At 45.6% G+C, this 23245-nt stretch overlaps 1 protein-coding gene and 1 long non-coding RNA gene across 2 annotated transcripts in view; both read right to left on the bottom strand.

Annotated features, from left to right (window-relative positions):
• LOC135900765 (uncharacterized) overlaps positions 1-22937 on the bottom strand; it is a 35675-nt gene extending 12738 nt beyond the window's left edge. The window contains exons 1-2 of the mRNA XM_065430324.2: positions 22779-22937; positions 17728-17846 (exon numbers count right to left, since the gene is read on the bottom strand). Of these exons, the coding sequence (XP_065286396.1) occupies positions 17728-17846; positions 22779-22805 (146 nt within the window). The 5' untranslated portion in view covers positions 22806-22937. The remainder of the gene's footprint in view (positions 1-17727; positions 17847-22778) is intronic.
• LOC135900766 (uncharacterized) lies at positions 6165-8943 on the bottom strand. Its single transcript, XR_010563934.1, has 2 exons — positions 8383-8943; positions 6165-6538 (listed from the first exon to the last, which is right to left on the bottom strand). It is a non-coding gene; the product is annotated as an uncharacterized lncRNA (long non-coding RNA).
• Positions 22938-23245: the final 308 nt, after the last annotated feature.

The following is a 23245-nucleotide window of genomic DNA, read 5'->3' as shown; positions in this document are numbered from 1 at the left end:
CGGGTTACATTCTTCTCGATCTATCAGTGGAGAATGTCCACCCGCCGACCAAAAAACAAGGAATAGAGCAAAATAAAGCTATTCGATAAGAAAACGAGTGTAGCTAGACTTGGCTAATTCTACAGTGTTTATACGAGTGCAAGGTTGCTAATATTTTAATGATATCAGTATTCTATGGAAACTTCACTCAAGAGAGTAAGTGATTGCGTCCGTACGTGAGTACGTGCGTGTGTGTGCGTGTGTTTTCATGCAAACTAGGGTCACTGGGTATGTGTCATTGCGTAGTGCCGCCCTTCACAACAGTCCTAATATAGAGAGGCAAAATATGCAATGTGGAATGAACCAGAATGAAGTAGCAGCAGCAGCGGCGGTAGCAGCGGAGTAGTAGTAGTAGTAGTAGTAGTAGTAGTAGTAGCAATAGTAGTCTCATTGTGGCCAGAATGCCTCAATGCACACCTCCTCCCCAGCTACGGAGCGGCAGGCGAGGAGGACATCGAGTCACCGTAAAGGCGCATACACACTAGCGGAAAAAAGCGCGTGGCGAGCTTCTGCCGGCAAAACGCGCGCCGCGCAAGCAGCCGCGCGGCACTTCTTCCTTTCCGCAGGAGGGATCAGCCGTGGACCAATTTTTCGCGGTATGCCACGTGTCGCGGATGAAATAGACCAATGAGAGTGGCCCCTTCTGTGACGTGCGTGCGGGAAACTGGTTTCATGCGGACCCGCCCGACCGCACGTTTCGTACTCGCATCCGGTGTCAGCCGGAGACTCGTTCCGCACTGTCGTCTGCTCGCGTCAGCTCCCTTTTGCGCTTATTTTGGTTTGCGAATTATGAGTCTGAACCGAGACGCCGCGATAAAAAGGTGCTTGGAGTTATTGCGCGGATCTCCGTTTTTTGGGTGACGAGACGTTTCTGTGGCGCCAGCTTGGTCGTACCCAGTACCTCCTTTTTGTCTTTTGAACGCAGCCACGCCGCAATAGAAGGGAGCACACCAGCATGACTGTGCTCACTGTGGCAATGACGCCATCTCCAGCCTTGACTCCCATTGAGAACGACAAGCAACAGCCGAAGAACATGAACAGGGCGCCGATCTGTCAGCAAAAGATAAAAAAAGTGCGCGACATCTCCAATTTACACGGAGAGTTCGAGAAGGGGCGAGAACACTATGCTGTCACGTGACCGCCGCAGCGACTTGCCGCCAGTTGGTGTGGTCGCTCTAGCGCAGCTGAGTTTTGCCGCCGGTGCCGCACAGCGCGTTTTTTTCCGCTAGTGTGTATGCACCTTAACCGTAGTACGTCTGCAGCGCCTCTAAATACATTAGCAGTGTCTTTCTGAAGAAGAGATCTTAGGTGACATGACGGGGGTTTATCGTTTCATAGAATTTTGCAACTATTTTTAGGAAAGAATGCATCAGTTTTGTGCTTATACACTCGCAATATGTATGAAAATGTAGGACTCAACGAGACAATACGCGAGAATCAGTCTACGAGTAGGTAAAATTAACTGTAGTGGCTTAAGTGGCGCCAAAACACATCCAAAATTAAACAAATTGCGTTGTACCCCTGTAAAGGATGCACCGCCGTATATATATGCATGTTGAGGCAAAGCCACCGTAAAGCACTCTAGCTATATAGAGCGAGTTCGCTTGGATTAACCAGGGCTCGCGCAAGGCAATGTTGTCTTTAAGACGGCTTCAGTGGTGCCTACACGAAGGGATAATTAGTCGGACAGTAGGTAAAATTACCGGCATGGGCGTAATTAGCGCCAATATAATAAAGAGAGAGATAGTCAACAAAGCGTCGATGCTAGAGAATCCAGGTCGACGCAATTGCGCATGAGGTACGCTAGCAAGAAGATACGAACTGAGTGAATAATGAGCACGAAAAAATGGCAGAAAGAAGCGGAATAGAGACATATATTCAACACTTAATCAGTTCATTTGAAGCACCATGTACGTTGACCTTCTCTTCCATAGCGTCGACCACTTATGTAACCCTTTAATGTTTCTTTCTTTCTCTGTATTTCGCCGCTCAAAGCCCGGACATGATGCCCCAAGAGCGACTGGAGTGTTCGTATAATTGCCGTGGCAAAAAAGAAAAAAGAAAAGCAGATCCAACACAATCGCGAAAATTAATTGATGGGAAGTTTGTTTTAAGTTAGCGAGGTAGCAGTAGCAGAGGATGACACGAGCGCAGCTTCGTCGCCTGTAGCTGTTAGCTGTCTGCATCACGGGGAAGCAGACGATGTACATGATACTCAAGTTCATTCCTGGATTGTCGGGGGCCATCACAAAGAGGAAAATAGCGGGTAATTGAAAGGCAGCCTCACCTAATAACAATGGACAGTAATCATGAATTTAACGTGTGGCAATAGAATTGTCGCGGGTTCCAACACAAAAAAGCAGCACTGCCACAGGTGATCAGATCATCTGAGGCCAGGCCAAAAGTAATTATGCTGCAGGAAACCTTAGCGGACGAAATTATGCTTACTGGGTACGAAGTTATATGTAGAGACAAAAAAAACGGGGAGGGGGTTGGCGACCCTCATTTATTGACAAAAAGTTGCCATACATTGAGCATGATATTCATCTTAGACATTCCAGGCTTGAATTTATTCTAGTTGAAACATTATTTAAAAGGAACAGAGATAAGACGCAAAGCACTTTTTGTTTGAATATTTACAGCAGTCCTAATGACATGAGAAAGAGGTTTAGAGCACTCCTCAACAAGGTGCTTTCGGTTGCCAAAAACTCCCCGCTCATTATTGGAGAAGACTTTAATGCTCCCTATCACACGTGGGGATACACTTGGAACACAAAGAAGGGAGAGGAGCTATGGAGTCTTGCCATGGATCTGGGGTTATGCTTTATTACTGATCCGGTGTATACCATCCGTTGTGGCACGTCCACAAGCAGGGACTCCACACCAGAACTTACGTTTGTAAACAACTCAAAAGGAGCCAATTGGGAAAATTCAAACATGGATCTTGGGAGCGATCATTACATCATACACATAACCATACGCATACCGAGACAGGAAACTAAAATTTTCAGATTCACTGATTGGGATCAGTTAAGAAAAATCAGGGTGAACAGAAGGGAAGTGGGGCCTCTAGATGCCGTGCAGGAGCCCCTTCAGACATGCGTCATCCAGCTCAGAGAGGACGTCAAAGAGGCCACTAAAGCAATCAGAACAGAGGAAAATATTGAGGCTATGGACAGCAGGCTGGCGCATCTGATTGAGGCCAAACCAAACAGGCTATATTAGAGAGATGGAAAACGCAGAGACTTAAGAGAAGGCTAAGTAAAAAAATAGCGCAATTGAACAGAGAAATTGATGATCACTCGAAGACCCTAATGAAGCAACAGTGGAATGAGGTCTGTAATTCGGTTGATGGTAGACTCAAACATGGAGGTAGCTGGAACCTCCTCAAGCAGTTGCTCAACGAGAATGAAACAAGGACAAGCAAGAGAACAGCTATAGCTAAGTTGGTTCATCAGGAAAGCCAAGATAAAACACATAAGGATATCATGGATAGTCTCGCAGCCAAATATCTCCCACTTAAACAACCAAATGAAGGAGACGAGAGCCCCGAATATACGGGAGGCATATGTGAAGAACTTGACCGGGACTTCACTGAGAGTGAAGTGAGGGCGGCTCTTCATAGTCTTAATGGTAGATCGGCGGCTGGACCGGACGGAATAACAAGATATTAAGAAATCTAGATGATGAATCAATTTCTAACTGAACATTTCAATGAATGTTGAAGGGGTATACTCAGAGGAATGGAGGGTGGCCAATACTATCCTCATACCAAGGCCAGGCAAACAACTCACTCTGGACAACCTCCCTCCTATTTCCTTAACGTCATGTCTAGGAAAAGCTATGGAACATGTCATCCTAAATCGACTCACGAAATACGTTGAGCAGAACGACATCCTCCCATACAACTTGATCGGCTTTCGTCCCGGGCTGTCAACTCAGGATGGTACGCTGCTGATCGAACATCAACTTATACAGACCAGCCCAGCGCATACGAAAGCTCTTTTGGGATTGGATGTGGAAAAAAGCTTTTGATCGCATAAAGCATAAGGCAATACTTGGCGTCCTCTCGGAGAAGGGGTTAGGTAAGATACTTTTTAAAATGATCAAGGACTTTCTTAGAAATGGAACTGCACAACTCATGCTGGGTGAGCTTAAATCAGAAGCTCAGAATTTGGGAAATAGGGGCACTCCACAAGGGGCTGTGCTCTCACCCATGCTATTCAATTTAGCATGGGTGAATGTCCAAAGTTGCAAGAAATCTGGAGAAAATTGAGCGTATACATTATGTGGTATATGCCGACGACATAACCATATGGAGTGCCAAGGGTAATGCAGGACAGACAGAGCAGATTACAGGAAGGCTTATATGTTGTAGAGAATACACTGAAAGACATGGGGTTGAAATGCTCGGCAGCCAAATCAGAACTCTTGGTCATTAAACATCGCAGAAAAGGTCGTAAACCAGAGGTTACATTCCGGAAGATGAGCCAAGAGTGTGCTTATACACTCATCACGCAATCAGGCTAGTTGAAAAAATCAAGGTTCTTGGGTATCACATAGACTGAAACAATGCTAGCTATAGAACAATACAACATATCTCGAATAAAACAGATGAAGTCATTAGGTTACTAAGGAGAATTACCAATATACACAGAGGCTTAGGAGAAGAGAGCGCTTTGAGGCTAATACACGCCTTTGCTCTCTGTCACTTCACTTATGTGGCTGGATTATTCAAATGGAAGCAGGCAGAACTTAAACTTAATGTGATGCTCAGGAAGCTCGTTAAAGTAGCCCTAGGGATACCCAGTAACGCTGCAACCGACAAACTCGTGAGTCTAGGGGTACACAACACAATGGAAGAAATCGCGGAGGCCTAACAGCCAGCGCAACACGAAAGATTGACAAAGTCACGAGCTGGCAGGAACATATTACAGGCAATAGGGGCAGAACTGAATACGTCAAGGAGCCCAATAGAGGCTGAAGTAGAATTAAGGACTGACGTTAGGAAGAAGATCAGAATCAGCCCTCTCTCCAGAAACATGCATCTAGAATATAATGTTGAAAGGAGAAAGGCAAGAGTTAAAGCACTCTTGCAGGAAATAGAGCAGCAGAACCAACTGGCAGCTATAGTTGATGCTGCCTGGGTGAAAGATAAAGAAGCATATATGGCCATTGTCTCAAATTATCAAGGGAAGGTGCAAGACGCTATCACTATTTTTACCAAGGACCCCACGGTGGCGGAACACGCGGCAATTGCCCTAGCCATCAGGAGTAATAAGTCGGCTTGCATTTACAGTGATTCGAAATCCGCTATAAAGCGTTTTGATAAAGGCTACGCAGCTGGAGTTGCAGCTAAACGTTTTGAAAACATTGGGATTATGAGAACTGAAATCCGATGGTTTCCCGAGGAAAGTGGACGAGACTCGGGTAAACCTCAATGAGGTTGCTCATGACTTGGCACGAGGACTTGCTAACCGTGACAGTCACAACCGAGGCGTTTCCCATCAAGCCAAGGAATCTAGAGATCCCTTAATAACATAGAATGACATTACCAAACATTACTACTTAGGACGCAGGCAATTCCCATTGCCACATTCGAAACTGAACAAGGCTCAGGCAGTCTCACTGCGCTTATTGCAAAGAGGTACATATATTACACTGTACACCATTCATAAAATATATCCAGAGATGGAGAATAAGATGGACTGCAGCGGTTGTAATGACATCATTGGAATCAGACATAAGCTGGCGGGGCGGCCCGCGACTCTCCTCAACCTCGCTGAAGAATGGACGCAGTGGGAGAAAAGGATTCAAAGCCCATTGTTTCAGGACCAACCAAGGTCCGTCCAGAGGGCCCATGATGTCGCTGAAAGGCTTGGCCTGACAGTGCCAACGTAGGAGCGGCCCGCCTTGGCTTAAGAAGTCAAGCCTCCGGACCTCATTACAATAAAAGTTTTCACACACACGCACACAAAATAAAAAATAAAATAAAACCAAATTGTACAGTATACAAGCAGTGATAATTTCGAATGAACCTACGCGCTGTTCTTTATCTACCCAATCCTGGAATGCTACAAAAATTAATCCAATGATGCGAGGTTAGTGTCAGGAGAGTCCTACTGTAATAATGTGAACCCCGTATAGTAAATTTTAATTTGAAAAGTATGATATGCTAAACTTTAAGATTGATTCTTATAGCTAGAGAAAAAGAAGCCAAGGGTCGCTGCCACGTGATAGAAGAACTGGAAATTTCTCCAGTAGAAGGGAGGAAAACGCGCAGCATCCTGGATAACTGAGGGGGCTATGACGTCGTCCTCCCTGAGTCTTCAGAGACACCTTCTTCGTCATCGTCATCCGATTCATCCGCCGCCGTGGGCTTCGCGGCCAACGCGGCGGCTTCGGCCGTTGTCGCATTCGCGTCGGCCAGCAGGAATACCAAGTCTCTTTCGCGGGCGTCGTCTGGAACAGCTTGCCCGCGAGGGAGCACTTCGTCTTCCTGCGAACGCAGTGCAGACGTGTAATGGAGACGTATAGCAGAAGTGAAGCCATAATGCAGACGTATAGCAGCAGATGAAGACGGCAGATAGATGAATGGATGATAATTCGAGTACTCCCTTTGAAACGGAATGGTTGATGATGCCATCACAGGGGCGTTATTTTTACACTTCCGCTGCTTTCCTTACTGGTCACTTAAATTCCGTTTATGCACACCAACCATAACAACCGAAAAGTAATGGGCGCCTTACGTTAAGGTGCTCAAGCGCACTCTAGTCGGTAGAATACGCTCTAAGTTAACTTAGCGGCAGAAAGCGACTTCCGGTGCGCGATGGGAGTATGTGCTTTACACGCTCTACCGGAGGAGACGGTGTCTGCATATGGGAGCTCGTGCTTGCTTTGACTGCTTCCCTGCAAGGTGACTTGCTTTCCGCCATTTTCACACTTTCACCCTTTCAAGGCGTAGTTGGCGCGTTGCGCGCGGTTTCGTTTCGCATTCACGCTCTAGTCTCGTGCGACCGGGGTAATAGCTGTCCGATCTCAGCTTGTCACAGGCACAGGTACGTAACCAAAAAGTCGTTGTTCGACGACTATTTGGTTGATCGCATAATTCGCTGACCACACAATTCTGAATGCTTCGAATCGCAAAGCTCTCCGTTATCTTGCGATCAGTTATGAACTACAGTCGGCGTACTGCGGAGCGGAAACAATTCGTGTATAGTGCGGTACCTCTGATAGCAGCGCGAACAGCTTGCATCGTAAACCGCCGCTGCTGCCTCCGTTGCCTCCCGCCGAGTTCCTCGAGCTAGGCGTCGTCGATTAAGAACTGCAGCAGCTTGTCAGCGGTGCCATGTTCACAAAGCGCGAGAAATATGTCATATGGCACGTTGGTGTTCCCGGGAGCAGTCGCCGAAAATCCTCGTTATGCTACGTATCGAAACAACTAGCGCGAAAGGAGACACAGGACAGAAGAAGCGACAAGGACAAGCGCTTCTTCTTGTGTTCTTTGCCTGGTTATATAATTATGGAATACCAACTAGCTCGGCCTCGCACTTTGCTTCAGTTACGCTACGCTTCGAAGGCGTCGCATCTGAGCGCAGTCGAGCACGCAAGTTTGGAGTTCGGAGCTCGCTAACTTAACGCGCCCAATGTCCTTTTATACATGCTGTCCTTGATATATACGCTGTCCTTGGTATATATGCTGTCCTTGAGACACAAATACTCTAGCCGCCATTCACTGTTATCCACTGCCAGAATCATTAACCCTTTGTTTCTCACAAAGATATCAGCGTCAAAGCAAATTTTCGCCTCTATTGTACTTTCGATGCGTGAAGGGAGGCCAATCTGAATATTTTTTTTTTAAAGCGTCGAAGTGTCACGTACTTTGCCATTAAAACTGCGCTATTCATAAAGGGCCCGCAATTTAGGTTCCAACAGACACCCATTGACGGCAACGCCGTTACCGCTGGTAAACGATGCGTTAACCTTTCTTCGACTATCCTTACAAGCCATAGGACACGGATAGGGTACATCTGTACAGCGTTTCATACTTAACAGGTAACGCAGCGGAACCGTATGCAAGTAGTGCGGTCATAGCTATCTCAGCCCACGCGATTTTCAGCTTGCCGTTGTTTTTAATTTGCAACACTTACTGCGGAATATATCTTGCTCGCGTGTGACAACTACAACTTGTGGACGTAAGGTCACGTCAAATCACGTATTTTGTATGCATGTTGAACTAACGTAGACGTGATGCAATCCATGGGGCTCTAGCTCCACTAGCGCGTCTCATCCAGAAAATTTTTGAGTGCACTTCTCGTTGAAAAAAAAAAGCGTCTTGCTTACCATTTTATCATCCCTGCAAGACAAAGCAACGTTCAGTCCGACAAGTTTCAATGTACTTCACCACATCGATGTGGTTAAGTCGTAACTCTAAAAATATTTAAGAACATTTCGGCAGGAAACGTTTACTGTAAGCAGCACCCATGCTGACTATGCAAACGAACGAAGGAAAGCTGCTTTTATTGATGGCTCATAATTTTTCTGTTCGTGTAATGCTATGTTCAGACTACGTTCGTAAGGCGCCGATTTTTCGTAACATACGTAAGCGGAAGCGCAACAAGCGCATGCGTCTAGTTCAGACTGCGAACGTAAACGTACCAACGTACGCAATTCTCGCAAAAATCGTGGGTGAGAGTGTTAAAGGGTCGGCAACATTTACGACTGTTATGTTACGACCGTTGCGACACAGCCAATGACCGATAAGCTTTCGGCTTTAAACAACCGGTGACGACACTTCCGTCCTCCCGTCTGCAGACAGCTCCGGGCGCGGGAAGTGCCATTCCGCCATTCCGTGCGCACGATTGGCTGTGTTCGTGAAAATTTTTGCAGTGCGCCTTGCGAGACTGTTTTCAGTTCACCTGGTTTATCCGCCGAGGAAATCGATGGCCGCAGATGCGTGCTCCGAACTTCGATGAGTGGTCTGATTAGGTTTTCAAGGAAGCGGAACTGCTGGGGTGACATGCGAATGATGTTATGAAACATCGCAGCGTCACCAACTCGGAGCTTGGCGAAAAGGTTGTGAAAATCGCCGTCCACGGCCCTGTCGAGAAATACTTGCCGCACCCAAACCCTTCTGCGTCGCCTTCGTCGTCTTTGGGCGATTGAATAAATGACTATAAGTTTGTTTTGAGCGTGAATTTCTTCGATCTCGGCCAGCGCTCGCATGTTGACAAGAGCCATATTGGACCGCTGGTGACGTCGATTCTGCAGCTCCAAATTTGATTGGCCTGTTGTAAAAGCCGTAATTTAAGCAGCAGTAAATGTGAACAAAGGTGCCGGCTTAACTCCCGTAACGTTTTTTACAGCCGTTACGTTCGATACGCCAAAAGAGCTGTTACGCGCGTTACGACAGTAGTGTGAACATAGCATAACCGTTAAGATATATAACATATTTTCCTTCCGGTTGGGTTTAGGTTGTGTTTAAGATTATGTTAGGTTGGCTTAGCTAAGCAGCGCCTTTTTTTCCCCCCGGGTTTTGGGGCGTTTGCCCTATAAGTTGAGCCGACCAACACAGTGCAATAGCAAACTGCATGGCGCCTTCATTCACATGAACCGCTCAAGCGGATCAGTCCAGTAAACTGGACTGATCCAAGCCATTTCTGGGATCAGTCCAGTAAACTGGACTCACACCAGAGATGGCTTGACGAAAAGTGGGCCGATCCCGGAGACAGTGTATAATCCGTACTCGCATAGACCACGTGGGTCACGTGTAGAGGTTTTTTTTTTCCTCGCATTGCCGATTTTCGGGACAGGCGCTTGATCGCTGTGCTGCAAAACGCGACGCAGAAAATGGCGTACAAACAGTTTCATATTGCGTTTAACCGGTATTTAAACGGCTTCGCGAAAGCGTCGCTTCGTATATCCAAAATGCGCGTTTGATTTAATATTTTGACGAATTCACCAGGTCGCGGCTAAAAACACTCCAGTTTAATTTAAAAAATCGCTAAGCAATGATGATGACGATGACTTCTCGTATATTTGTTTGAATTGTTCTTAGTGGTATTCTTTTAATTGTTCATAGACGTCCTTCGTGTTATAATTTCAACAATAGCCTTAAATTGACTCCCGCTTTGGCGATTCAGCAGTTGGAACGTTAAAAAGGACAACTCTCAATTTTCCAAAACGGCACGAGAAGTCAGTATTAAGCTTTGCGTAAAATAACAGCTTTCCTGTACCCAGATGGCTCACCAATGAGCCCTGCGATATGTCTTTAGAAGCAGTAACAAATAGAGCCGCATCTAGGAATAAAATGGACAGAGGCAGGGAAACTTAGGCGGAGTCCCTTGGGGACCACTACTAGGATGCAATTTACTGGCTTTACGGGCCCCTAAAAGTCATTGAAGAAGTCGTTAAAACTCTAGAAAGCGAACATTATCAGTAAAGGCTTACGGATAAAATATTTCCGGCTCCTCGTTATCTTTTTTATTTCATGTTAAATGAAGGTCCGCGGGACATTTATACCACAGAAAAATATCGGTATGCCCCAGAAAGACCCAGATATTTTATTATATTAGCTTTTCTACAGTCAGTTTTGGCTTAGTTTCTACGCTGTCATGATATCATGACGCAGAAGGAGATCGCGTGGGGGAAGGACATTTCGACGTTTCGACACTCGCTCCGGCTCGCTCTGTCATATGTAGAGCTCCGCATTTGCGGTGTTTATTTCTGATGAAATTCCGCGGTTCAATTTCGGCGATTGTTTATTTTTTTTCTCCAGAATTCAATGCTTAACGGTGTTCATTCTTCTTCTTTTTTTTTTTGCTTTTCGATTGTCCAAAAATCGCAGTTTATTATTTTTTTGTGTGTGTATGTGTTTTGAATGGTCGCACGAGAACGATCGTACACTCTCGAGCTTCGTTTTTGAACTTTTTCGGGCCGGTGCTGCTTTCCGCCCAAAAATGTCGATCAGGGCTTTTTTTTTTCACGAATGCTGCTGGGGTAAAAGAAACGGTGTTTTCCAAGAAAACATGTAATCGTAAAAAAATTTATCGGCGGATGCATTTCGCTTTCTTTTTCGGTTCAAACCGAAAACACAGAACCGTAGACATATTTATTTATTTATTTATTTATTTTCACTACTGCTGTTTTCAGCCGAGAACATAGAGGAGGGCAATACAAAAAGTCAATACAGATAGGAAAGAGCTACAAATAGGTAAATATATAATTAATACAAGTATAGTGAATGTAGAAAAAGAAGAGGAAGGGGTTGCAGTAACAAAAGCACGAAAGATGGTTACATAAATATAGACAATGCATTTTTCGTACATTTGTGTCCAGCACACTAATGTGCTTGATAGAGATTCCAGTGCGTCCCGACATTCAACACAGCGATTTCACATTGCGTAAAGTATTGTAAAACGGAAGAAACAGCGGAAAGAACTTAAAGTTGAAATAAAATATTAAATTAAAAATAAATAGTGAGAAATAAAAAAGTAAGCAATAACGACAGTTCCCCGAAGAGGCAACCAACAATGATTCGGGGGGAGGGCTGGCATAGCATCTGGGTGGGACAACTTTAATCCTTTATTTAGTACCTTCAATTGTACTAGTGAATTTCAGATAGTTATTTGGTACTTGTGATAGATGGGTGCAGTTGATTTCCTTCTCGTTCAGCTAGTGGAAAGAAAGAATGCTTAAAAGTTTTATTGTAGGAATATTCAGTTAGCTCATTTGGATGGCTTTGATGTGTAGTTCCGAGATTCGGAAGAAGATATGTATTTCTACGCGTATATTTTAAAGTTGTTATGAAGAATCTGGAACAAAAACTGGAAGCGGGCTTCTTTCGCTCTCTCTGATAGCGTTTTTAGACAAGATGCAGCTAGAAAACGAGTGGGTGAGTCACTAGGCCTTCGCACTCCGTCCAGTTTTGCTCAGTTAGTCATTGTGTGAGGGAACCAAACCAAGTTTGCGTGTTCAAGGATCGGTCTCATGAATGTTTTGTAGGCGAGCTACTTAAGGGGAGTAGGCGCTAGCTTTAGGTATCTCATAGGAAAAAATAATTAACGTAGTGCTGCTGCCGTAATATCGCCAATGTGCAAGTTCTATTTAGGGTCACCAGTAAGCGTGACACTTAGCTGCCACATCGGCCCTCAGAACGAGTGGCTGCATAGGAAGCGACCCAGCTAGCCTCGGCGAGCGTCCAAGCCTCGCCACTTCCGGCTTCCACGTGACCACTTTCCGCGGCATGACGTCACGGCACAGTAAACGCTTGGGAAGCCAAATCGAAAGCGGACGTAGAAAAGCTAATATAATAAAATATTTCCGGCTCTCCAAGGCTTGCCAGCCTTTATATTTTCCAGGATTTCGACGTCTGGAACGTTCATGTAACGAAAAACAAAACAAAAACGGAGTGATAAGAATGTGTGAATATTCTTAAAGAGTTATAAAAACAGCGGAACAGTGCTTTCCGCTGTTTTTATAATATAATAATAACTACAGCGGTCACGCACATTGCTTCCTTAAAGTAGGGGAAAAAACGCAGGGGTAGATGGAGAACATACTGCAGTGACCTATCGCATTCAACTAAATTGCTTGTTCAAAGCATTGGCAGACACATAGTTGTTAACATGGCCATCTATTCTGGCCATCGCCATACTGTCGAATTCACCATCTTGTGAGCTCGGATTGCCCCGGAGTGCTGCTACGGCCTCTCCAGTTGGCTCTAAATGCCGCTATTACATAATTTGACACTATAACGGAATTAGCCGATGTCCAATAGCATCCCTGCAACCATTTTTACGATTTTCATTCGACCAAAACACTCCCGTGGCTCAATTTGTTTTCTAAGGCGTTGTAGTTAAAGCGCCACAAGCTACGTTGCACCGCTGTTTCGTTTGTAGCTTCGTGCTGTACAGTCGGGTGGATGGTCGGGCATATGTACAACGTCGTAATCGCCACAATTAAACCATTCATTTGCCGCCGATGGTCATTAAATATGGCTTCCTGCCGAACAAATTTTTTAACACATTTCATATCTGTTTTGTCGAATATATCTGCTGAATGGATGGCAAAAGCGGAAAATACTCACGTATCTGAAATAAGTTGTAAAAGAACCGGTGTTACAGTTTACAACGAGCACACAAGTCATTCAGAGAAAGAGATAGAAAAAAAAAAACGTGCACTCCATCCCACTTGTGTACAAATACGCAATGCAAATTAAAAGAACGCTTAAGTGAAACGCCAAATCGTTATACATTATTTGGGGATTCTTTTCAAAACGCTAATTACGTAAATTTCGCGGCAAGAGGGTTACTACAAGAGGGTTTAGGCAATGTTCCATGTTACGAATTTCCCCGCAAAACTCCACGCCGCAACGACAATGTGGCATCACTGATTTCAAAGTATTATTACGCATTTGGGTCGCTTTGCCTCACTCAAAGTTTTTGAAACTGTCGAAGTTCAGTCCTCACCTCGTGTAGAACGCAATGTTGTCAAGTTTTAGCAATAAAACATTTAACTAGGCCCTAGCAGACGGCGCCAAACTTATGACGTCATGGCGAGCTGGTGCAGTGTGGGAACCTATCGGTGGCGTCGCCACCAGTATTTTTTTTCGCGTCTTTTCACTGAAGCCTCTTATCACCGCAAGAGTAGCTTTACTGGTATTGTAAAAAGGTAATGTATTATTACAGCTCAAATTATTTTTCTATTTGTTGTCACTTTTAGGCACAGCTCAAGAAGGGGAACTGACGGTATTGACTTTTATGTTAGCCCAAACCATGCGAAGCTATGCGAAGCATAAGTGAATTAACTGCGGCTTTCAACTGAAATGTACTAATAACAAGGAAAAGGGAAGTGAAGGTCGACGAAAAGCTAACACAATAGTCAGCGCGTGATCTGCGCATCGAGGGTGTTTGTAATGGCCAATCCGGGACAAGGGCCCAGTAAAGCCTTAGGAGTTGGCTTACACCCTGTCCTTCTATTTGTGGGATCACAGGCGGAGTTCCGCTATGTGCTACAAGCAAGACTTTTAAAGGAGCAGTGTAAGACTCAATATGAGCTGCAGCGCAGTGACCGTGGTAAAAGGGGCTCTGAGACGAGGCACAGCATTTGAAACGGCACTGTGGCGCCGACACACGAAAGCGTAGCGAACTAAATACCAGTAGCTGGGACAGTGTTCGATTTTTGAATTCATCGCTTGGTGGCACCCCCGTGCGGTGTCGGACCACCTCTGAGTACGGGCATCGTGTTTCAACTCATATTTAGCGTGACAGTAATTTCTAAATCAATGAAAAAAAATACAATATTTCGGTTTTGATGTAAATGATAAAAAAAAACAGAATAAAAAATTATAATGAAGGAGAATCGTACCATTGTCAGGCTTCGATGTTGCCTCCTTCTCAACAGCCGTCGAGGAGGAGCTAATACTAGCAGTTGACGCTGTGTATATATGTCATTCAATGAATGAAGGAAGGAATGAACGCAAAAATCAATCAAGCAATAAATCAATCAATCAATCGATAAAAACAAATCAATAAATCACAACACGGCAGGTCACCGATGCTAGCAAAGAAGAAGACAGAGAATCAGACAAACTCGATGGCTTGCCCATGTGTGCACGTAGCCTATGAGTAGACTTTGCCGTTGCACTCTCCTTAGGCATCGCCACCTTGCCCCGTAGACTGTTGAGCTTACGCGTGCATCTGCTCGAAGCGTAGGGTTTGCTACAAAGGTTCATAGAGGGAACTCAGGCTCTCGTATCTCTGCAAGCATGGCGGTTCAGATAGAATGGTGATTATAGGTTTAGTTTGGCTGAACTTTGTTCCTGTGGCTTCAAACAGATTTTTGAGTGCGCAAGTTAATTATTTTCAACAATAAATGCAACAATGATTATGCACGTGCGCAGAATCTTAGTGCTTTCTGGGTTTAGAAGAATAAAACTGCTTCGAACTTTAGTTCAATGCCGGCGAATAAAGCGCATACTAAATAAAGGCGCAAGAACCTCCAAAGCCATAAGCACAAAAAAATTTGACGAATCCATGTTCCATCACTCCGACTGTGGCTGAACAATTGCAACTCTAGGGTTCCTTCTAGTAGATTTAGTAGGAAACTCTATGGCTCAGAGACGCTATGGCTTGGGCGTATCCAGGGAGAAGGCGAAGCGGTAAACATGCCTCCCCCCTCTCACCCCAACATTCTCACTGCAGCTGCAGCCCCTTATGCGCACTTACACCAGCCCAGAAAGGAACTGTCCTCGCGCCTCTACAGGAATGTTTGTACATCTTGCGAAAGTGCTCGCGAGGTCTCACAATATTTTACAGGACACCATGACGACGCACAGACCTAGAGCTGTTGTTGGAAACGTCCATAAAACATTTATAGAGTTATATGTTCATTGTTACGAAAGCTGTCCTAGTTCTCTGGGCTATTCGTCAACAGAAGCAAGAGTCTGTTAAAGAGCATGGCACGCCGATCGCATCAGCCATCCTGGAGTAATCTTGAAGCAATGGCTCCAATGTGCTATCGAGGGAGCGCTTGGTCATATAGCTTTTTTTGCAAATAATTACAAGGAGGAACTCAGGCTCTCCGAGCTTTTATCACTGTCGGAGTAAATAAATTTGCCGAATCTTAGTGCGTATGTGTTGGTAATTTTACATTGATGTACCGTTATTTATTACGTTTTATCTTTCTACATCCATATATCCAAGACATTGTTTTCCAAATACGTCGAGGCAGCGAATTTTCTCGCACACGTATAATCATTGGTGAACCGGTGCACTTATAAAGCAGCATTGATTTAGGAATGGCAATTCACAACGTCACAAAGTCGTTTTTGGAACCAGAAGGAAGATATTTAGCTTAAATCAATGTACAGCTGCTCGCACATATACCCATGCTGGCTGCGTATTCAGGCCTGCAGCTTCCGTAGTACACTAACACCCGACTTTGCTTTTAGGTTTTGCAAGATGCTGTTTTGAGCCAACTTTCTCGAGTACTGTAAACCTATATATTGTAGATCCATACTGTTCCCTAAATGGAGACTCTGGGGCATAATTATGGCTTTTAAACTTAATGATTTCAGGCTGACGCCGTAAGGATCATTTGAGCCGCAAGAAGCTCCTTTTGTGACAACAAGATGTCCCGTGACAGTAGACTTCCCGGCTTCCAGTGACACTTGCAAGTCTCAAAATGACCGGAGCACCACCGACGCTATCATACGTTGCATGCGGCAGTGATTACCCCTACGTTGAAGGGCTGCGAAAATTAAAACATTAGGGTGTAGCCCTCCGATGCCAAGACTCTGGACTTTTTTCGATGTTTTCGCGGTGCCCCAAGCAAACACTGTTTTCCAGAAAATGGTAAACAACGTTCTTTACGCGTACATATACCTGTTAAGTGTGCAGGTCATCTGCAGCCCCTATATAGACGTGCACTTTAACAGCCTGTGCAAGTCCTCAACGAAGGCCAAATTTATGCATTCGTACGCTGACGCAATCGCGACGCAGCCGAAGCAGGGCAAATATGACAAAGTGCCTCTCTAAGGGCCTCACTGGGGCTCCTCGATTTGTCACCCCGGACTGCTCAGGAATTCAAACGAAGCTGTGTTTTCAGTCAATTGAGAGCGTTTCGGGCAGTCCTGGACAGTCCAGGACGACAAACGCGAGGCCGGCTGATGACGTCACTGCACGCAGCCTGCCTCGTCGAAGAGTGGCACTTCGCTGCTGCGAGGACGGAGATTTTGCGTACAGAAATTGAGAGGTGTGGCACAGCGCAAGCACACACAGCCGCGTAAATCTAAAGTGCCGCGTTTATGGGGCTGCATGGCCGGCATATCTATACCTAGCGAAATAAACACTTAGTTTTCGGCATAATGTTCATATTTCTTCCATAAAAAAATGGTTTTCACCCAAATTTTGCGCCATTCTTTGATCACGAAATTCGGTTTTATTAAGCTTGCCATCATAAACGGCGTTAAGTAACATTGTGTATTAAGTTAGCAAGTAGCGCTTTTAAACAGGATTTTCGGTTGCATTCACGTTAGCAGCGCGATAGAAGCAGGATGCCAAGAGGAGACGAAAGAGCGTTGGACTATACAACTGAAATTTTCTTACCGCTAGGCTAAAGAAGCATGAATCATAAAGATAACAGTTTTCTTAGGCCGCATGCGTGCCACTGGTGATTTAGATATTTCGTAATTCCTTCTGCGCGATACAAACAGAAGCGTTACTTATACAGTTATAACCTTCGCCTTTGTCCACCTATTTGCTATGCTCTGATTTAAGCGTACGTAAGACGTACGTTTAAATCGAAAAGGTGGTTGGCACTGACGCCTGCGGCAGTGACCAGCAAGATTTCCTGGGTCGGCTTGCACGAACATATAATAATGAAAGCAATAGCGAATTTAAGAACGCGTTCTTAAATGCTCCATAGGCAACGCTTAGCCCACTCAAGAACGCGTTCTTAAATTCGTCATTATGTTCGTTATTAAATGTTCATGCAAGCCGCCCCTGGTCCTGTTGTTGCTTCTACATGCGCCCGCCGTGCGGGGCATGTTGTAAGGTTCACGCTTGCGCGCGCTTGCTTCCCGTAAATTTCGGTGGTGGTCCAGCCTACGCGTGGTGTCTGCGTCTCCTCCTTGTCTCCCCGTCTCTATCGCGCTGGTAACGCGATCGAAGAGCAGGGCTCGCTCACAGGATCCGATGACCACGTAGAGGACCAGGATGATCACCAAGATGGCGGTGAGGGCGAAGGCCAGGCACTGCTCCACAGGAAACCGCTGGCCCGTGTCCTCCTTGTGCATACGACGCCTTCTGCGCACGGAAAAAAAAAAGAAAGCAAGCAGAGAGAGAAAAAAATATAACTAATGCCACAAACCTGTGCGACCTAGCTTTCAGAATCACAACCCAATTTTTAGCGACGCTGTTCTTTGCGAGCAGGTGTCTTAGGAATTTCGTTTGCCTCTAGTCAACGCCGACATCTAGACTATGCGCTCACAGGACGCTTGTAGCCTTTCCGTTGTTGTAATTAAATATAAACAAGGTGCCTCACTTAGTTTACTGAGAAATCGGGCAAACTTACCACGAGTGGTGTATTAGGCATGTAAGAAGGTAAAAAAAAAGCGAATATTCAGTAAGAATTCGCAACGATCAAAACGAAACCAGGAGGGTTGAGCATTCTCCAAACACCACCCCTTTCATGACTCCAACTTTCACCGGATGTGCACTCTGTGTCATGTACAGCTTTCTTACAGTCTTATAAAAAAGACTGTTTTAGTTACTACTGACTTGTTGAAGCATTCGCTAACTTAGTATGACTGCTATTGGCAATGGTAGCGTCACTAATAGTAATGACTGGACAAGGTAGGAGCTGTCGCCAATGGGTCTCAGCTACCAATTTTAAACGTCGTTAGCACCACTGGATACAAAGTTTGCGACCCGCAATGTACATATTGGAGCAACTTTGAAATATGCCAGAGCTATAGGTATGATATGTGAGTTACCAGCAGCAGTTATACCAAGAAAGTGAATGGTGTGACTACTCCGTAAGAATAACAAAGCACTTCTTTATTAAGAGTGTAGGACTGTACATTGCGGGCAACGGCCGCATAACCATCTCGAGCATTTCTTAAAGTTTTTCTTTTTTACAAAGCTCATCATTAACTAATCCTCTTAAAGCTGTGTTCGCACGTCGACCGCAAGATGTTCTCTATTCCTTCGAAATGTCACCTTTGTGGCGCGTCAACCTCTTCTAAGACCATGGGCAAACTTTCCATGTGGTTCATAATATGCTCCTGAAAAGCTCTGGAACGCTTGCGTAAATAATTTTCTGCAAACTTTTCTGCAGATCATTCTGAACATGGCCCTTTTCTCCATATACGAAATTGTTGCCACCTTTGGTTCTCTCAATATATTGGGAAAATTTCGAAATTATAAATTTCCGCCACAGGGCCAAGGAAAGTTATGGCTGTAAAAAAAGTCGAGAAAGAAAACAGATGAATTTAGATTTGACGGGAGCGATGCTTTACGGTGTTTCATTGCATTCAATGTTTATTGTTGAATACGAAAACCTTCATACATTACTTTTTCTTTCTGAAGCGTCGATTCTTGTTAATTCTACTAAGGGCACGTACAAAAGGAATAACCGAGTTCTGCTTGAATTCCCGCATTACGGTTTTGTGCAAGAAATGCCTATGAATCCGCAAGAAAGTTGCCCACAAATTCATCACATTCCTTGTGTTCGAAGCATTCTACTTACACCGAAGAATTTTAACTTCGTGCCCTCCCGGTTGGTCAGATACGGCAGCCCAGAGTGGATTACCATTACCATGAAGCCCTTGTTCTTCGTGATGTGGGTTATCGCCTCTTGAGCTAATAAATGACACTGGTGAAATAACTACTCTGACCGAACATGGTATGCACACTGAGGTAAGCTAACGTAGCTGGTTAGTTCGCATCTGGAAGGGCTTCGATGAAATTTGGCCACTATGGCATGATCGTACGATGCATGGCTGTGCTGCAAATGTGCATGGCGCGCAAAATAACACTAACATGAAAGACAAGAGACGAACAGCGACCTTGCGCGCTAATAACTTTTCATGCTTGCGCGATAAACAGTTGTTTCATGCGATGTTTTTCGTTAGCCTTCCTGTACCCACCATCTTTGCAGCGCGACCATATACATCCCGCACAGTCATGGTTAGGTCACGTCGGTAAATTCTCTTTGAGCTGCGTGCTGCATTGTACTGTTGGCTTCGAAATGGCTACAATGGCTGCCATTGTACCATTTCCACGCTCAACTATTTCCGACTTCTGCGCATTTGTTTTGTTTTAGACTGGTACTTACCGCAGGACTTCGAGGGAGTCCCTTCTCTCCACTTTCTGGCGGCGGACGAAAGCGAGCTGCGAATCGGCGAAAAATAAATACGGGTCTCGACACCACCCTGAAGTTTCCGCGTTCGCACCTTGTTACGTCACAGACGTTAACAGCGTCCGGTCTGCGCTGTAGTCAAGAATTACGGATAACAAGCAGTGCGCTTCATTATGAAATAGCCAAACACATGGACCATTCATTTGCGCGAACGCTTTGGCCACCCCGGACAGCCCAAACATGCGGAATAAACTTCGAACTCGTGGTGTCAACTGACGCACAGGCACTTGGGTTCAGGCACAAAATGCAAGACGGGAGTATCTGAATTTCATTTTCTTTGCCAATAAGCAAATTTTCCTCTCAACGTTATTGCCTAATCAGAATTCCTAATTTATAATTAGTTCGAACAGATGAAGTGTTGCTCTCCATAGTGTTTGTCGAATCTTTGGATTTACAAGTACCGAAATCACAGTCACAGAACTTTATCTATGACAGGGAGCTGACTAGTTGGAATTTTGACATTTGGTGCATTTGCAGTGTAAAAAGAAAAAAAAAGGTGAGAAAAAAAGAAAAAGACAGCAGGACATGGAGGACGCCAGTATTGAGCCGAGTGTAGTGCCTGAGAAATTCACTACAAGTCCCGCGGCAACATGCGAAAGAGCACGAATCGTATGTGCCCCAATTCATCTGCCCCGACCATTCGAACTAAATAAGCGCTCGGTTTTCGCTCTGCCATCACCGCAGACGGCACTTATTTCTGATTTTTTTTTCGCGAAGGTGCACAAATACTGGTCGGTAGTAATCTTCTTTGACCAACAAGGAGGCCGTTCGAACTTTATTTAATGATGCAATGACCGCATATGCTTCGAAGAGTCTGAATTTGCGAACAAACATGCTCGGGTAATTCTACCCAATGCTCCCCTTGAGCTTTTATTGAATGATGCTTTATAGTGCGCAGTATAATGGCGGAAATTGCCTAATGTTCTGAGTACCAGAATGCGAATATTGTTTGATATTAATGGGGAGCTAGCCCGTCTTGATGTCATTGTTTCTGACGGCGTCTCCTGGTGCTTGCCTAACTTTTTATCGGCAAAAAAGACAACATTGAATTGCGAAACAACCCAAGACATAAAATAGCCAGTTTCGAGAACTAATAATAATAATACTTGGGGTCTTACGTGCCAAAACCACTTTCTGATTATGAGGCACGCCGTAGTGGGGGACTCCGGAAATTTTGACCACCTGGGGTTCTTTAACGTGCACCTAAATCTAAGCACACGGGTGTTTTCGCATTTCGCCCCCATCGAAATGCGGCCGCCGTGGCCGGGATTCGATCCCGCGACCTCGTGCTCGGGAGCCCAACACCATAGCCACTGAGCAACCAAGGCGGGTAGTTTCGAGAACTATTACAGCGTCCACAACGACCCAGGTACGCCTAGATACACTGACTAGATCAAAACGGCCAGTTTAATGAGTTGGCAGGTGGACATTTTAGTAAACGAACACAGCGAAACAGATGACGGGTAAAAACTAGGTCAACACAGCGCTCGTGTTTGAATACTTGTTCGTCGTCTGGTTTCGCGTTGTTCGCTTCCGAAGATGCATTGGCGTCACAAGGACACGCCAGCGCTGGGACTTGGGCGCGAAATTCAAAATAATCTAAGCCTGGCCTTCGCTTTATGTTTCAGTAATGAACCTCTTACCGCACAACAAAATTGGAAGTTTAGAAAGCATTCGTTATTAGTGTAAATATATTTAGTATTTATTTTTAAGGTTCACAAATCAGTCTGCTAGACAATATCTTGGCGTGCGGCGCATACGCGGCGTTTGCCACACCTTTTACACCAACTGCAACAAAAGTTTGAACTGCATAAAAAGCCGAGTTTCAGGTAATTTATAATAGAGAGAAGCTTTCTTGCAAAATTTCACGTATGAAATAGGAGGCAATACGTCGCAATAATCTCGAAAGAAACAGTGATTTTTGATATCACAAATTAAAAAAAAATCACAAACGATTACGATGCTCCGTAAAGCGAAGTTCGAGCGCAGCTCTACACTTGTTTTCATTTCGCGATACGTTTCCTGGCATGGACAATCCGTCTCGTGCCGCACATTGCGAACGGAGCGAAGTGTGGTCTAATCTAATCGCTAATCGGGAGATTGCGAGATGCAACGCGTGGGTGACACGTGGGCACGATTCACAGCAGTGGCCGCAGACAGACCTCCGCTCGTGCAGCGCTTTATTTCCATATATGGTATCGTTGGACGCGCTCGCCGCATGCCGTCAGTGAGCAGACGGCACGCTAGCCTGGCGCCACCTCGTAGCGGTCGTCACCGCAGAGCCCGTCTTGCGCGACACTACGCTTTTCCGCTGACGTTTTCGCCATACCCTCCTCCACCGCTTCCCCCTCGCGCTCGCCATCTTTCACCCTCCGCTGTGCTCGTTAGCTGAGGGATGCCGACGAGGGACGCTGACGCTAAATGCAGGAATCAGCGCCCAAGAGCTGCGCTCTAAACCGTTCGCCGGAAGCCTTGCACGATCCAGAAGGTTGAGAACCAGTGCGGCTTCACGGTGTGATTTCCGAGGTTAGGTGGCGCGCGCTGACACCCTCGGCGCGTCGAACACAACGGAGGCGACGTGCTGGGACTTACGTCATACCCGCTAACGACCAGGTGCGTGCGTCATCCTGCTTATGAGCTCTTTAAAGGTGGCAAATAACTAAATTTTAGAGAATTACCAGCTCTGCATGCAGCTTTGCCAAGAACGATTCAGTACTACTGTACGCACCACTAATGACGCATTTAGCCAGTGTGAAAATTTGGCGCAGTTGGCCTTTGATCCTAATCCCGTAGGCAATCGATCAATTAGCGCGCACCGGGTCGAAGGCCATCAAGGTTTCCATGATTCCCTTGCCCTCCTTGCCCTGGTCTCCTCCTTGCTTGGGCTCATCCTCGGCGGTCCCCGGGATCGAATCCTCCTCTGCCTTCTTTGGCTCCTTTTGCTCTCCTCCTCCTCCTCCTCCTCCTCCTCCTCCTCCTCCTCCTCCTCCTCCTCCTCCTCCTCCCTTGTTCTCGGTGCCGCTCCTGCACGTTGAAAGACGATGCCCTTGCACCACGCTCATACAGGGCTGGACATCGTTCAACATCATCTACCCAGTACACCGCCAGCGTTCTTTCGAGCTGGTGATGCGACTACAGCACAATGACCCACAGAATACTAGTGTCGTTCATTTTTTGCCGCTTTTCGGTGTGGCAGAGTCAGTGGAATTGTTATACGGATAACTTGGCCATAACTGGGTAATATGACAACACTAAAGGGTCCGTGTGCTCCGAGTGGTCGATC

The sequence above is a fragment of the Dermacentor albipictus genome, chromosome 8, assembly GCF_038994185.2.
Source record: "Dermacentor albipictus isolate Rhodes 1998 colony chromosome 8, USDA_Dalb.pri_finalv2, whole genome shotgun sequence".
Taxonomy (NCBI): Eukaryota; Metazoa; Arthropoda; class Arachnida; order Ixodida; family Ixodidae; genus Dermacentor; species Dermacentor albipictus.
Note: the sequence above shows the minus strand (reverse complement) of the source record. Positions and strands in the feature narration are given on the sequence as shown.